Source organism: Aedes aegypti, chromosome 1 (genome assembly GCF_002204515.2).
Source record: "Aedes aegypti strain LVP_AGWG chromosome 1, AaegL5.0 Primary Assembly, whole genome shotgun sequence".
NCBI lineage: Eukaryota > Metazoa > Arthropoda > Insecta > Diptera > Culicidae > Aedes > Aedes aegypti.
This window is the reverse complement of record NC_035107.1, coordinates 218,646,418-218,663,844: the sequence shown is the minus strand read 5'-3', so window position 1 is coordinate 218,663,844 and position 17,427 is coordinate 218,646,418. Positions and strand designations below refer to the sequence as shown.

The following is a 17,427-nucleotide window of genomic DNA, read 5'->3' as shown; positions in this document are numbered from 1 at the left end:
AGTGTCAAGTCACATGACTACAACTATCCGAAGTCCGAAGATGCCAAATGGCAGACCGTGACAGTTTGAACAGAACCAAGACACAGTGAATCAAGCCTAAAAGTATCAAAGTGAAGGAAGATTTCTAAGTGTTCAAAAACAAAAAGACTTGGTGGAATTGCAAAGTTGTCACGATGGGATGGTTTAACGCGGATAATCATATCGTGAACCAGATTGATCTCGCTACTATAGAAATGAGGATAGCCGTCGGCGCTATCGTAACCGTAGTGATATTGATGATTGTGTACCTCGTACTCCGAGTGTACAACAAATACCAGAAGAAGGGCATGCAAAACACAATACGTCGCGAAATCCAACTGAACAATGTGCGAAGCGATAAAGTGTAAAACAACAACAAACAAAAAAAAATAACAGTAAAACATTTTGTGTGACCGTGAATTTAAATCAGCGTGGAACCAAGGTGCGATAAACATTTAATTTCGACAACAAACGAGCTTGAACCAAGGTGCGACACACAGTAAAATGAGACGAAGCATAATTTCGTCAATAATCGAACATGAACCAAGGTGTGAACGAGACGAAAAGTAATTGCAGCAGTGATTGAACGAGAACCAGGGCGCAATAAACAAGACGAAACGCAATTTCGGGAACAGATGAACCAACCAACCAACGGGCAACAGCGGCAATCGAGAGCAGCAATATGTGGGATACGAATCGCATACCGCGAGAGGTCTCAAAAACAGATAAGTACAAAAAGTTAGTTAACTAAGTGATGACTTTCGATAAATTAGTGAACAATCTTGATCAGTTAACACGAATAGAACAGAATCTTAGGAAATCTATTAATAAAAGTATAACAGTAGATACATTACAGACAAATTTAGAAAAAGCTTTTTGGTTGTTTAATGAGATAGAAACCGAATTAATAGAAAACCAAGATAAAATCCCTGATAAGCAATTTTTTATTTATATCAAAAAAGCAAGAACTTCCATTGACTATATTAAACAAGTAACACATAGCAAAATAGTAATTCAACCGAAACCAATTATAAACCCAATTTCCGAAATCATGCCTTTCGACGCGAGACTTGCCTCGTCAATCTTATTGCCATTCGACGGTGATTGTGAGAAGCTGTCTGCTTTCAAAGACAGTGTATTTTTTTTAAAAACAACTCAAGCTGCCGACCTCCCAACGTTAAAGTTATTCATATCTACGAGAATATCTGGAAAAGCGCGAGATGCATTGCCGAACGATATTACTGGAAAATCAATTGAAGAAATTGTTGACATAATTAGCCAGCACTGTGAAAGCAAGGTAACTTCAGACCAAGTGATCGCTAAACTGAAAGGTGTTAAAAAGGGTTCTCCAAAACAACAATTTTGCGAACAAATTGAATCACTTTGCAATCAGTTGACTAGAATATATGTCAAAGAGGGCATCCCACAGGCGACCGCAAAGAAAATAGCCACAAAATCAGGTATCGAGGCGCTGGTAAAAACTGTTCCAACTGAAAATGCGAAAATTGTACTCCAAGCTGGCTCATTCTCAAGTATTGAGCAAGCCATTCAGAAATTTAATGAATTACCCGATAACTCCGAGAACAATGAACTTAACCGTATCTTCAGCGTAAACGCGAACCAAACAAGATATCAAAATAGAAATCAACATAGAGGTAATGGAAGATACGCCCCACGCGATGCGGGAAATAGCAATTTTTACCCCCGTGGAACACCGTCTTACAATCAGCGGTTTAACTTTAACAAAACCCCACCGCGTTTCCAAAGGCAATTCTTCCCTAACGGTAATTATCGTGGAGGGCGACCAAACAGCCGTGGTCACCCACACCAGGGACAGCGCGAGTTAGCAACGGAGCTACCCGGTTGGCGTTAACCAAAAATGCTGACGACCCAGCTGCAGCGAGTCGGTAACGGAGCCGCCAGAATGGGTGCAGTGGAGATTGCTGACGACGGCATCGGGGCGGATGTAACCATCGGTCATCGACGCGATCCAGCTGTTTCGATATGCGACGACGAAAAGTGCTAGTGCAGGCAAATGAAGTGTAGTTAATAGATAGATTGTAATAAAAGTTTAGTTCGATTTCGGCTCTAGGGTAGTTAAGTAGCTTTTTTTAAAAAGAAACTTCCATCCGTGAAAATTTAACTGGAGGCTCCGGCGAGATCCTCCATATCGGGAACAGTATAAGTGATATAAGTGAAATGTAAAAATCTTTGAAAAATTCTTCTAAGTGGTTCCAAGAGCCACACCTTCAATATATCACAAAGCGACCCGCAGGACACCGTGGATCACCCGATCGGCGTGCCAGGACCCCAGTAGCGCTCCAGCAAAAAGGACAATCCAAACTCGCCTGCCTGCGGATCCCCCGAGTGTGAGGACGACAGCCACCAAAAGACCAACGATCCAATGTTGGCCGGACTCAGGACACGGTCCTTTATGTAAGTTTTTCCATTTTTTATTATAAACCGACTAAAGGAGTATTTTTTTTTAATAAGAGAAAGTGCAATTTATTGATGAAATCAAATCGAATTATCGAATAGTGATTATTCTTATAAGTGCAATCAATTTTTAAATCTGAGTGAATACAGTGAATCAAACGATACAGTAGATTTAGCTTTTAGTGTCTCATAGTTTTGCTACATTAGAATCAAACAATAATGGCTAATCCAAACGCCGCTATCAATGGAGAGCCGGTTAACCCACCGCTAACCATGCAGCAATTTATTGAGTTAGGGAAGTTACCAGATTTTCTGCGTGACCTACAACCCTTTGACGGTCGACCAACCGAATTAATTAATTGGTTAGCCGACGTTCAAGGTGTAATCGATATGTATCGTGAACACGGTGCAACCGATGCTCAACTTGAGCTTATCGGACGTTCTGTTCGAAGAAAAATTAAAGGCGAAGCCGCCGACATTCTTAATGCAAATAATATCATGCACAATTGGAACAATATCAAAAGTACACTTTTGCTGTACTATAAAGATAAAAGGGATTTGAAAACCCTAGATTTTGAGTTAACGTCCATCAAAAAAGCACCTAATGAAAGCTTAGGGAGTTATTATTCTCGTGTTAATGAGCTACTATCGTCAATTATCGCTCAAATTCAGACAGAACCAAAATTTTTCCTACATGCAAATTCACACATTGATTACTTTCGAGAAAAGGCAATTGATTCTTTTATTAGGGGGCTAGAAAAACCCTTATGCCAACTTCTGAAAACTTTATCTCCAAAGACACTAAACCATGCCTATCAGTTTTGCCTGGAATATTTCAACATGGACACCCGATCGGCTCCATATCGAAATGAACATGCATCTAATATCCCAAATCCAATGGATTTAGGAACACCTCCCAGATTGCCACCTAAAAAACAACCATTACAACCTTTTACTAGAAGTTTTCAACAACCATTTGTGCCTATGCAACCGTTTCAATGGCCTAAATTCAATTATGGACCCCAAGTTCCACAATTTCCACCAAGACCTTTCATGCCAAACCAACAATTTCAACAAAACAGTAGAGCATTTCCTAAACCGGAACCGATGGAAGTGGATCCAAGTATCAGGTCAAGGAACATAAATTACGGTAATAGACCTCCCATGGGAGTCAAAAGACCACATCCGTTCCCATTTAATCAACCACAGCATTTTAAACGAGTGGCTCACCCGCTCGAATATAGTTATGCATATCCTGGTTACCCAGAATGTGATTCAGGATACGAAGATTTTTATTACCATTATTATCAATCGCAATTTGAACCACAAGAGCACGAAGAACAACCACAGCCCGACATTCATCGTGATGATGTACCAACAGCTGAAGAGGGCCCCGTCAATCAAGAAGATCCGCAACCATCCTCATCATCTCAGACTAATTTTTTAGAATGGAATCCGAGTTGGTAATTCCAACTCTTCCGTTTATCTATTTAAAAACAAATATTGGCGAGTTTCCATTTCTTGTAGATACTGGAGCGAATGTTAACATGATTGAACCCAAATTAGCCTACAGTTACAAGATTTCGAAACCGTACGACTTCAAAGCTGACAATATATCCAGTGCGAATGGTAATTTTAACGCCTCATCTGCTATCGACATTAACTTCTTTTACCCTAAAATCAACCACAGTGCTCAATTTTTGCTTCGCCAATTTCATCCATTTTTTAAAGGAATAATTGGTACAGGTATTCTACAATGTTTGAATGCAGTAATTGATTTAGAAAATAACGTTTTACATTTAAGAAAAGGTAAAGAAACCTTAAGTATGCCACTTTCAAGATATAATCCCGCAACTCCAACATCAAACAACTTATTCAGAATTTCTCATTTGTCAACTGACGAAAGAGATAAGCTTCAAAAAATATTAGATTCTCACAAAGAAGTATTTCATCAACCCAACACCAAACTTACTTGTGGTACCACTGTGGAATGTTCAATAAATACCCCTGATGATGTACCAATCCATCAAAAGGTATATCCTTATCCTGCAGCCTATACAGAAGAAGTTAGGAAACAAGTTGATAAACTTTTAGCCGACGGTATAATCAGACCCTCAAGATCGGCTTGGACTTCACCGGTATGGATAGTGCCAAAAAAGGCAGATGCATCTGGCGAGAAAAAGTTTAGAATGGTCATAGATTACAGGAAGTTGAATGAAAAGACAATTTCCGATCGATATCCAATGCCCGAAATTGGTTATGTAATTGATCAATTGAAAGGACAGAAATATTTTTCCACATTAGACCTTGCGTCTGGCTTTCATCAAATACGGATGAAAGCAAGCGATATTGAAAAAACGGCATTCTCTATACATAATGGCAAGTATGAATTTACAAGAATGCCATTTGGATTAAAAAACGCGCCTGCAACTTTTCAGAGGGCGATTGATGATGTTCTTAGAGAACACATAGGGAAGATCTGCTACGTGTATATAGACGACGTGATAGTTTTCGGTAAAGACCTTGTAGAGCATTTGAAAAATTTGGACACTATCTTCAGAACACTGAACGCTGCTGGATTAAAGATCCAGTTAGATAAATCAGAATTTCTTCATCAAGACGTTGAATTCTTAGGCTACATTATAAGCTCAGAAGGAATTAAACCAAATCAAAAGAAAATTGAAGCCATCAATCAGTTTCCAGAACCTAAGAATCTAAAGGAACTTCGAGGGTTTTTAGGAATGATGGGCTATTATCGAAGATTTGTCAAAGATTTTGCAAAGATTGCAAAACCCCTGACGAACCTTCTAAGGGGGGAGAGAAGCCCTGCCTCTAACAAGAGAATAAGTTTGAATGATAAAGAAAAACAATGATTCCAGAAAATGAAAAGCTTACTTTCATCTTCCGATATACTCATATACCCAGATTTTAATAAACCTTTTATCTTATTATCGCAATTGGTGCAGTCCTGTCTCAAGGAGAGTTGGGAAAAGATAAACCGATACACTTTGCGTCTAGAACCCTTTCAAAAACGGAAGAAGGTTGTTCAGTACCCGAAAAAGAAATGCTTGCGATTTACTGGGCACTTCAAACATTTAGAAACTATTTGTATGGAGCAAAGTTTAAAATATTTACGGATCACCAGCCTCTTACATTCGCATTGTCTCCTAAAAATACGAACGCTAAACTTAAGAGATGGAAAGCGTACCTTGAAGAGCATGATTATGAAATCATTTATAAGCCGGGGAAATCGAATGTAGTTGCTGATGCTTTAAGTAGAATTGTCTGCTCCATGACAGGAACCCAACACTCTGCAGACAACAGCGACGATTTTTATATCGAATCCACTGAAGCACCTATCAATGCCTTTAAACACCAAGTAATTTTGCAGGAAGGTCCGGACAAAGTAACAATAACCAATCCATTCTCTAGCTACACTAGAATAAACATTTCTACTCTTAATACTAATGACGACTACCTTTTGCAGGTTCTTAAAAATCATTTTGATTTATCGAAGGTTAACGGATTATTAACAACAGAACACTTGATGGGTAAAATCCAAGAAATTTACAAAAAACATTTTGGCTCCAAGAGAATGTTAAAAATCCGCTTTTGCCAAACGATGCTTCAAGATGTACCACAAGAGGATGAACAGTGGAATATCATCCGACGAGAACATTACAGAGCTCATCGTGGAGCTGAAGAAAACAAGTTACAACTATTGAGGAGGTTTTACTTCCCAAAACTCTCTCAAAAGTTGAAAGACTTTATGACAAATTGCCAAATTTGCCACGAAAGTAAATACAATCGAAACCCTATCAAATATCCTATCCAGGCCACTCCAATCCCAAATGCCCCTTTCAAGATTGCCCATATCGATATCCTTTTCCTTGAGAATCACCACTTCCTAACCTATATCGACAAATTTTCCAAATTTGCCCAAATTAAAAGTATTGATTCTAGAGCTGCTGTCGATATAGTTCCCGCAATTAAAGAGATCCTTTTGAAGTACAATACACCAGAAATATTAGTAATGGACGGAGAAAAATCCTTCATGACTGGAGATTTGGTAAACTTTTACAACACCCATCATATTCAACCATATATTACCGCAACCGGACGAAGCGAGATGAATGGTGTTGTGGAGCGTTTCCACTCCACAATTCTAGAAATTTATAGAATGACAAAAGCAGAGAATCCAGGGAAACCTGTTAATGAAATGCTCCTTTTGTCATTGAATAAATACAATTCCTCAATCCATAGTACCACTAAACATACTCCTCTCGAAATTATCCTTCCTTCTCCCAGAACTCCAGAAATAATAGAAAAAGTTTTCAAGAACATTAAGGAAAAACAGAAAAAGGATTTGAAATATCATAATAAATCAAAAAAAAACGATTGAACTGGAATGCAATCAGGAAGTGTATGAAAATGCTAGACAGAGGATGAACCATAAACCGCGATTTAAGAAAAATAAAATCAAACACGTTAATAACAGTACGGTTACTATGGATGATGGAAGAAAAGTTCACAAAAATGATGTCAAGGTCAGGAAAATCTAACATCTGTCTTTCTTCATTTCACTTTTCAGAGTTTTTATAAGCTTAAGTATAGTAATAGGTAGTAAAATAGACGTTAACAGAATTGATCATTTGCCGATTGTTATTTTTCATTCAGGTTCAGCAAGAATTCAATTATCATCCCATTATTATATCCATCATTTCAATATTACTTCATTAACTAATCATGTAGAAGGTCTTAGAAGTCAATTCGAACAGCTAAAATTTAATCAATTCACGAAGCTTATCCTCCAAAAGTTTGACGAGATTCATCAAACACTTAAAAATTTAGCTCCATCAAAAAGAAACAAGAGATGGGATAGTTTAGGAGCGGGATGGAAATTTATTGCCGGTAGCCCAGACGCGAACGATTTAAAAATTATAAACTCCTCAATCAACGAACTTGTTAATAATAATAATCAGCAGATCAGAATAAACAGAGCCCTAAATTTGCAAATGAAAGAATTGGTTTACAAAACAAAGGATGCAATAGACCTCTCAAATTCAAAATCATTGGAAATCTATTCGATTAATATTTTCCAAAATAGGAATTTTAAACGAAAAAATACTAAGTCAAGATGAAGTAGAAGTTTTGTATCAAGATTTATCTAAACAGAATATTACACTTCATAACGTCTTGGAAGCACTGAGCCTTGCAGATACAACGATCGCAACCAACACCAAGGAATTGACCCTTTTAATAAAGACACCCATCTTAGATAAAAGGATTTTCAACAAGATTCACGTCTTCCCTGTAACATCCAATCATAAACAAATTCATTTGGCGAAAAGGTATTATTTGAATCATGATACCGGTAACTACATTGTAAATTCACTGGAATCAACCATTTACAAAATTAATGAAACGGAATTCGACAACTCCAAATGCGTACCAAATCTTCTCTCTGGACAGCAAGCTAGCTGCAACTATACCATGAACCCACCTGATGAGGAAGTCATTATTATAAACGATGGAAACATTATCCTGAACACAATCCAAAACATTTCTCTTACATCAAATTGTGGAATTAGTAATCGTACTTTAACTGGAACGTTTTTGCTATCATTTCACGATTGCGAAGTAACCATCAACAATACCAGCTATTCAAACACGGTTCAGAATATGGCAGGAAGCCCAATACAGCTACCTTTAGATGGAATTTCAATACAGAAGCAGTTTACAATAGCAAACCTGAGTTTGGAACATTTGCATAACCTGCATCTGGAGATGAGAAAGGAGATGGAGTATATCCGATTGAACAACACCAGCTTCAGCATCAAGTGGCCCTCTTGGCCCGCCTTTGGGGGAATCATCTCGTTCCCCTGCATGATAATCGTAATTGCGATTCTTTTCAAAGTTTTCTCCCACAGGTCAGCCACTATAAAGATACAGGCATCTAATGACATAGCTACTCAGGAATCAGTGGTGGACATTCAACCCAGGATCAAGCCTTTGAGTCTAATGGACGTGATTCGCACGGAACCTCATCTCTCAGGAAGGGACGAGTTAGCAACGGAGCTACCCGGTTGGCGTTAACCAAAAATGCTGACGACCCAGCTGCAGCGAGTCGGTAACGGAGCCGCCAGAATGGGTGCAGTGGAGATTGCTGACGACTGCATCGGGGCGGATGTAACCATCGGTCATCGACGCGATCCAGCTGTTTCGATATGCGACGACGAAAAGTGCTAGTGCAGGCAAATGAAGTGTAGTTAATAGATAGATTGTAATAAAAGTTTAGTTCGATTTCGGCTCTAGGGTAGTTAAGTAGCTTTTTTTAAAAAGAAACTTCCATCCGTGAAAATTTAACTCGCGTAAACAGAATTTATTTCGCTGACTCACAAACAGCCGCGCCAACACCGAGCATGCATAATAACTTCACTCCGTACATGCAAAACCCTAACCAACCGCACTGGAATATGACCCCTCAGGTACATCAACCTACGACAGCTACGCCACCACAAAACGAAATTTTTTTAGGAACGGTGGATCAATTTTCTCAATTAATGTAGCAGCTTCAAACTTTGTCAACCTTTCGATAAGCACTTTCGATAAACCCTGTTCGTTTTTAGTAGACTCTGGAGCAGATGTTTCATTGCTAAAACAAAAATTTCTAAAGCAATCGACCTCGGTGAACCCAAGCAAAAGCTGTATATTACGTGGGATAACTTTTACTTTCATTTCAATAAACTTCATTCAAGATTCTGAGTTCAAAGTGTCAAGTCACATGACTACAACTATCCGAAGTCCGAAGATGCCAAACCTGCAACATTGTCTCGGCTTATGGATCAAGTCCTAGGGCACGGTGAACTGGAACCAAGAGTTCTTGTATATTTAGATGACATTGTCATCGTCAGCGAGACATTCCAAGAACATGTTGAACTACTAAAGGAAGTTGCACGTCGCCTACTCGCGGCAAACCTCGCTATAAATTTGGCGTCGAAGAACTGCCATTTTTGGGTTATTTACTATCCACTCAAAGTTTACGACCGAACACCGAAAAAGTTAAAGCCGTGATAGAATATGAGCGTCCAACAACGGTAACGAAGTTACGCAGATTTTTGGGAATGTGTAATTATTAGCGAAGGTTTATACAAGACTTCAGCGAAGCTACGGCACCCCTGACAGATCTACTTAAAACTAAGAGCAATGTTTTAGAATGAGCGAGCAGAAGAAGCTTTCTGTAACATAAAAGAAAAGCTCATCTCCGCTCCCATTCTCATGAGTCCGGACTTCCGGAGTTTAACTTGCAAAAATAGCGTTGAGAACATTCAAGCCAATTGTAACAAATATATAAAATGTCTGTTGTATCCACTTATTAGCATTAGAAATTCGTAGGTGGTACAGTCCTAGACCGTTGTTGTATGAGGGTTGCCTCCTTCCCGTCCGTTACCAAAGCCAGAGATTTGGGACTAATCCCTGCTTCTTAGACAAAAATGACACATTCTCCAACAGTAGAGGGCTGTCCTGGCCACGTCCTTGCAAATGCTGGGGAACGGGGAGGAATGGTTAAGTGAACACCTACTTTAAAAAGACGCAGAGAACTCTACGACCTCTCATAGGTGTTACGGGATATTGCGGAATGTTAATGAGAAGGGTAAAGCCATAGGATACGTCCGGTAGACGTTCTAGCGAACAAGTGAATAATACTGGCACATTGGCAGCATATAGAAACAAACTCACCGAATTCTTTTTTCGAATTCGCTCAGCAAATCATCCCTCGTTTCTCACAAGCATACTGATGACGCGTGGGAGACTGCTTGTTTCTAACTGCCGCAAAGCATTGGCGACTCCACCATGCTCTCGCTGCTATGCAATCAAAACGCGAAAAACGAATCAATTTACCACGTACAACGCGACACGAAATAAACTATTTTCTCTTCTACGGAAGCAGTTTCCAACAAATTAAAAAAAAAAACATTTGAATTGTTCCACTGCCAAAATAACACTCGCGAGTGTCCGGCCGAAGCACCAGCGGAATTCTGTTGTATCCACTTATTAACACGGCCACATTGTATGCCGTACCAATATGGACTAGTTGTTAAGAATTCTCCGCCTAAGATTCAAAATAAAATTTTGAAAATGATTCTGAAGCTCCCTCTCTGATATAGTACTAATGACATAGGTACATAGAATATAGGGTTTCAACATTACATTGGAACAAGTGTCGAATCAAATTATTAATTTTAGACAAAAATCGTTGGTGAAATGGTAATATGTTGTTAACAAAATGTTAATAAGCGCTTAATTTAATTTTACCTAATTAGGATGATAGTGTTTTCTAACACATAACTAAATATAAGAAATGAATGTTTGGAATGATACCAATAAAGAAATAAACAACGGGAAACATTTTTTTCATCGAACTTTAAACGCGAGTGGTCACTCTGTAAAGAGTGAAATAATGGGACAATTCGAATTCAAATTTTTCAGATCAATTTGTTTTTGGCATCTCTTGTGTTACTGCTGCAAACCAATATCGTTCATCATATGCTAGTGCTAGTCTCTCAAGTACTCGAGGCGCGAGTACGTACCCGATCCAATATCTACATCAAAATTACGCATTGTTGTGTTTCTGATAAAGAGCTAGCTTTTTACAATATCCTTACACAGAACATACATAAAACCTAATAAATGCATTAGAAGTAAAAATATCGGAGAATACACGGCACCCCCCCCCCCCCCCCCCCCCCCCCTTAAAAACACAACGCGTATCTGTACTCAACCTCCCATACCGACTAATTCTGCATTGCTCGAATATGGCCACTTGCTTCCCATCCCTTCCTTATCTATATCCCGCTAGTGTCTACTTACTCTTAATGATCATCACCTTTTTCGCCTTCCGGTGCTTGCTGTGCACTTTGGCTATGTGTCGGTTCAGCGTGTACCCCCGGAGGAACTTCAGGCCACAGTACTCGCACGCCGTCACGGTCAAACCGGGAGCCAGCTCCCCGTGCACCTCGTACATATGGCGCTTCAGGTTGTACGACTTGGTGAACCGCATCTGGCAGGGATCGCAAGCCAGGGAGCACCGGGTGCCACGATCCCACGCGTGAACATTGTCCATGTGCTGCTCGAAGTCGTAGTGGGTGGCGAAACTCTCCTGGCACACCTCGCAATCCGGTGGGGGTTTGTTCGGATCGAGTTTTCCCTTGCGGAATGCAACCCGCGAGGGACGGGACGATTCTATCGCCGAAACGTTGGCTGGTGGTGTCGTCGCGGATGGTGCCGGCAAACCGGCCATCAATCCGGGACTGCTGCCACCGAGGGAAATCTGATTTACCTGTACTGAAATCGAAAGGCTACTCGTTTGAGAGTAAAGAGAAATCTCGGCCGGTGACTGGAAGCTACCGTTGTTGGCCACTACTAGACTAGAATCTGCTGACTGTGACTGTTCCTCCCCATCATCGTCGTCATCCTCATCGTCATCCGGTTCGTCCTTGCAGTCATCAATGACGATCGTTGGGGGTTCCTCCGAATCTTCCTCTTCTTTGATCAACACGTCCGGCTCGATGGGTATCAACTGTTGAGCTGCTTGGGCAGCAGCCGCGGCCAACTGTTGCTGCTCTGCAGCCAAACGTCGTTCCTCCTCCTCAAGTCGTTCCTTCTCCAGTTCCCTTCGCGCTCGGATCATCACATCCTGCCGGAGGCACTCCTCCCGGAACTGGCAGAACAGATCCAACATCTGCAGGCATTTGTCACATATGACCGCACTGGAATCCTGTGTTCGGGTCAGGGTGACCGAGGTCAGAACGTCGATCATGCGGACCAGTTCGTCTTTGGGGTCCTCGTCACCGGGGGGAAACAGCGGGTGAATAACCACCCCCTCTGAGGCGCACAGTCTACAGAAATATTCCAGCGAGCTGGGGGGAAGGGAAGAACAAGAGAAAGATGACGGTCAATCGAAATGAGGAAACTTAAACCGGAATATCCAAACAATTCGAAGGGCTACTCACAATTCGTCATTGTCCATGGCATCTGCAGATAGGTCCGTGTGAGTTGCACCAAATCGTATGTGGAAATTTTCACGTTTTACAGTGCTAATTCAGGATTTTTGTTTCACTGTCTCGCTGACGAGACACTTTTACCAAACACACAATCAGGACGGTCTCTCGTGTTTACAAGCTAATCGGGAACCGAAAAATGTTATGACAGCAGCTGACTGACGGTGCGGCCATAGTAACGCGTCCGCGAACGCGATGCGATCAAAGGATTTCCTGTTGTTGATATTCTGCTTTGCGGGCTCGCACACGCGCACGCATCGCTCGACGCGTTTACTATGGCAGCGCCCTGACGAGACGAGAGAGCGCGACATCGACTCACCTTCCGACAGGGGCACCGATTCTCTCGCGTACGCAGCGTGGTGAAAACGGTGAAAAGGGTGGTGAATTTGGAATAACCGTTCTGGTCAGGCTCATTGAGCTCTCGCCGAGCGGTGTCACGAACACGTGCGCAAATTTGCTGGTTGAAAATACTGCCGTTTGATTTTGCTGGGAACAGCTGATCTTTGTTTATATTTTCCACCAGCACTCTTTAAGTAGTGTTGGTGACATGTAAAGTGTATATACACGAGCGCAGAAACCACTATGGCACGGGACGACTTTTAGCGTAGTCAACATCTCCATGTGTTTACTCATTTTCGGGTAATTTGAATCGCGAGTGCAATCAGAATGCGAAGTTTTGTTTAATGTTTATGATCCATACTCGAGCAAGTGTCGCAATCAAATCACTGATTGCTTGCTTGGAGGCTTGCAGGATGCCTTTTAATGTTTGCTCTCCTTCCAAAACCATCGAAATGTTGAATGTGCTTGAACTTTTTGGCACTTTATTAGCTGATTTAACAATATCAAATACTGATAATCAAACCATAACAAACAATTAAACAAAGCAATGGTCTTTATTTTCACAGTTGTCACAACTGACAGTGGGCGATATTCACTTATAGGCCTTTTCATGTGACAGATCCGTCTATGCATTTGTTTACATCGGTGGAGGGCCGGTGCTAACACGGGCCTGTCATTTTTATAGAAGAACTGTCAAAGTGCTTCCGGATCAGCTGATTTGAGACGTCATGTGAATAGGCCTATCGCCCGGGACATCCTGGCTACGAAGAACACTGTGTATCGATATATGGTTGTCATGGGCTTGGCTTAAACTCAAATGTGGGTGTATTTTGTTTTCCGTGTCCCTTCCGAAATGTCAGATAGGAACAACCCCAGTGTTAAAACTAAAAGCTCTGTGGTGTTTTTGTCGACTAAGCAAACGTCAAACATGATCAAAAGTGTCAAGGTTCATTTATGGACCCAATTTTTAAATTAAAGTTTAAGTATGATATAGCCGTTATTTGAACGGGAAAAATTGCTAAAGTAGTTGCAGTAACATGCTCTTTCGTGTTAGGGCCCATTCACATATTTCATAACGCTGAAGGGGGTGGGTAGGTTGGTTGGTTGGTTTGACTTTATTAACGAGATTTTTAGCCCTAGGCTAGTTCATCTCGGGACCAACGGCTTTACTTCCCTTCCGAAGGAAGTCGTCACTATAACTTTTTACGTCATAAGTGACTATGTCGGGGATGGGATTCGATCCCAGGTCCTCGGCGTGAGAGGCGAGTGTTCTAACCACTACACCAGGTCCGTCCCCAGGGTGGGTAGGTGTCCTCGTGATGTTACGGCTTATACAAAAAAATTAAAATATTCATACAAATAGCGTTACAAGGGAGTGGGTGGGTGTCAAAAATAGCCATTTTTAGCGTTATGAAATTTGTGAATAAATCCTTATTAAATAAAAACAAGATTTAATTAAACGTTTTAGGACCCTATTGCTGAAAGTGCTCCTTCCACCTGACAGCCACCGCCGTTTTATCGGTCAGCAAATTCCCTTCTCGATCATTGCACATGGCGGGCACTGGTACGGTATTGTGCCGCGCACCATTGACCGTTGCATAGAATCTCCGCATATCATTCCGGTTCATGCTTTCTTGAGCGTCAGCTACCACACTTTGTTCGTGCGGCCTTTTCTTTCTGCGGTGGATTCGATTTTCTTCGGCTCTCGCTGCCCTGTAGCGCTCTCTGTTCTATCGGATACCGGCCACAAGAATACGGCTTCTGGCGACATTCTTCCTGTCTGTCCCTCTCAGGCACTCTTCATCGAACCAGTCGTTTCTCGTCTTCGTCGTTGACCAGTGCCAATCATTTCCCGGGCCGTTATTGTCACAGCTTCGTGGATAGGGTCCCACAGGCTGTCGACGTCTCCAGCAACGTTGAATTCTTCCCAACTGCTCGTCTAGTAGCTGACGGTACTGTGCAGCTACCCCATCAGTCGACAAGCGTTGTATATTGAAGCGCAGCGTTCTGTTTGTTGTGGAACTCTTGGCGCTTGATAACCGCGCCCGAATGTTAGCTACTACGAGATAATGATCCGAGTCGATATTAGGGCCTCGCCAGCACGTGCTCTATTTGGGAGCAGGCATCGCCACTCGGATGTCGCCAGGTGTGATTCGTGATATTCTTTCGTGCGAAGTATGTACTGCTGATTGCTATCCCTCTAGCAGCAGCGAAGGTTACTAGCTGCAGGCTATTATGATTGGTAACGGAATGAAGACTTCCCGTTCCAATGACGGGTCGGAAGATCTTTCCCGATCTGCGCATTTGTAGCCTACTAGCTGCTCAGGGATAGGATCACTACCAGTTACGGTAGTTATGTTAACAGGGTCGCTTATGCTGTCAGGTAGTTACACGCACACAATTACAGCTATGCTCATTCGAAGGGGATCAAAGGGGAAAACAAGAAACTCCGTCCCACTGGAAAGGTGAACCACAGATGTCTCACTAATTCACTGCTCACAAGCCACACTAATCTTCCCTTCAGCAATGTCCAATCAGGGCGAGGCCTGAAACTCCTTTACGAGCACGGAAAATAGGAAACAATTCAAAAAAGATGTAAATTACTCAAATCAAGAATCACGGAGGGAAAAACTAAACCATTAATTTCAATCTCAACTTGAACATTTTGGATTTTATTCTTAATTTATAAATTGGCCTAAAGTGACGTCACTAATCCTAGGAATACTTGCGGTTTTACAATTGTTGTAGGTAACAGTGGCAGTTGGTACGGTACAGGTGGGCAATGGCGGAGGAGGTGGTCATACGGGGTCTTTCGTAATGGCGGGTAACGATTTGGAGGTGGCGGGTTTATCTCTCAGTGGCGTAGCAAACTTCTTGGCGGGCTCTCGGGACTGGTATGAATTTCTGTCCGTTCGGTGGGGGGGGGGTTGATGATCGAAACCAATTGGCGATGTTCGATCCTTCAGTCCAGGGAAGTTCGAAAGCTAGGCCAGCCACTAGCATAAAGCACAAGAAAAAGGCCCACACTTGTTGGACCTACCAAATTAATTAGCACCTTTGAACCACCTGAATAATTGCCCTTCCCTGGTAACATAACCACTGCATTAAAACCGTAATTACCTTTTTCTCTTAGTACTAAATGCGCACTATTGTTTCTTCTATTAATTATGAACAAAAGATTTCTATTCACTGCAAGACAAACAAAGAATTGCATTAACACACAATAGATTTTTGTTTTTTCTTCGACTAACCGTACTATTAACTGTGATACTAGTTTATAAAAGCATTTCAATCCTAGTATTAAGTTTTAACCTATAATGATAACAAAAATTTAAGAAATTTACACCAATAATTTTACAACTCGGACACACACTATAACTTTATGGAACACGTCGCGCACTTCTAATTCCTTGAAAGGACTCGGACAGAAAGACAGATTCTGATTTAGGCCAAGCCATCGAAGGTTAAAATTTTGAGAACCGGACCCGAATATTGCCGAAAATTTGATAAACGGGTCCTCCGTGGGTTACCTTTCATGCCGTTAAACATTATTTCTTGCATGCAAGTTAATTGATTCAAACCGCTACAAACAAACAAGACGGAATGGGTGAGTGACGAACTGACAACATGTGCGGGTGAGTTCTTTAACGAGGACAGGGTCGAACTCTAAACAAGGGAGAACTCACAATTGGATTGTTTAGTGAAGAAAAATTCACAGTTTGTTGCAGCTTGATCGAAAGAGCACATCATTCGAAGTATAATACGATTTTATTGCACTCCAATATCTCAATGTTGATATTATAAATGATTAACAAAAAGTTCAATCCGTTGACCTAATGACGTTTCAATTTACACAATGACAGTTCGCCCCGAAGTAAAATTTGCCGAGGGGTGATTCAAAAGTGATTTCCATACTAATTTCAAACGTGTTTTAAAAATAGTCCCAGGTAACGGAAAAATGTGAAACTTTGGATTCTACTTCAATTTTTAGTGTAGATTCAGAATATGTAAGAAAATTGATACCCCTAAACAAGCCAATTGAAGGATTGGGAATTGCTTGTGGTGGAGCTACAAGTCACATAATGGGACCAACGGTTACACATTTGCGTCGCCGATGACTATCTTGACTTCTTGTTTTGGGCACTCTCCGTAGTTGAAGAACTTGCCCTTCATTCTCAACACACAGATTCGGTCGCTTACCGGTTTCCACCAAATAATTCGCTTCATCTGCTTCCCAATCACTATGAAGCCAACTCCACGTTCTGCTCTGTCGCCACCGGTATAGTAGATGTGGTACTTGAATGAAGTGTAGGCGATGGGGTCCACCGCTCGGAATTCGCGTTATCCGGTTCTCGGCCAGCGTATTTCCTGGATAGCACAGTTCACGAGCCAGGAGCGCAACACGCGCGGGTCTCACGTTTCAAGATCCAACTTTCCAAACGTTGTCCTTTATTCGTTGCCGGGTCTGTTGCCGTAAAATCAATCCGTTTGCTCTACTTTTGCCTTTCTTGGTTGGTGAAGAGTCGTCGATAGGCCACCTAACCAGGGTTGCGCTACCTACATCGTGCTAGAG

At 41.5% G+C, this 17,427-nt stretch overlaps 2 protein-coding genes across 2 annotated transcripts; one reads left to right on the top strand and one right to left on the bottom strand.

Annotated features, from left to right (window-relative positions):
* Nucleotides 1-381: 381 nt before the first annotated feature.
* Nucleotides 382-2,232, top strand: LOC110681553. The gene is made up of 2 exons (XM_021857605.1): nt 382-505; nt 595-2,232. The coding sequence occupies exon 2, from the start codon at nt 773-775 to the stop codon at nt 1,889-1,891; it is 1,119 nt and encodes a 372-aa protein (XP_021713297.1). The 5' UTR covers nt 382-505; nt 595-772; the 3' UTR covers nt 1,892-2,232.
* Nucleotides 2,233-11,081: 8,849 nt separating this feature from the next.
* LOC110681552 (zinc finger protein 148-like) lies at nt 11,082-12,651 on the bottom strand. The gene is made up of 2 exons (XM_021857604.1): nt 12,468-12,651; nt 11,082-12,374 (listed from the first exon to the last, which is right to left on the bottom strand). Exons 1-2 carry the CDS (start codon nt 12,482-12,484, stop codon nt 11,318-11,320), a joined length of 1,074 nt encoding a protein of 357 aa, XP_021713296.1. The 5' UTR covers nt 12,485-12,651; the 3' UTR covers nt 11,082-11,317.
* Between the last annotated feature and the right edge of the window lie 4,776 nt (nt 12,652-17,427).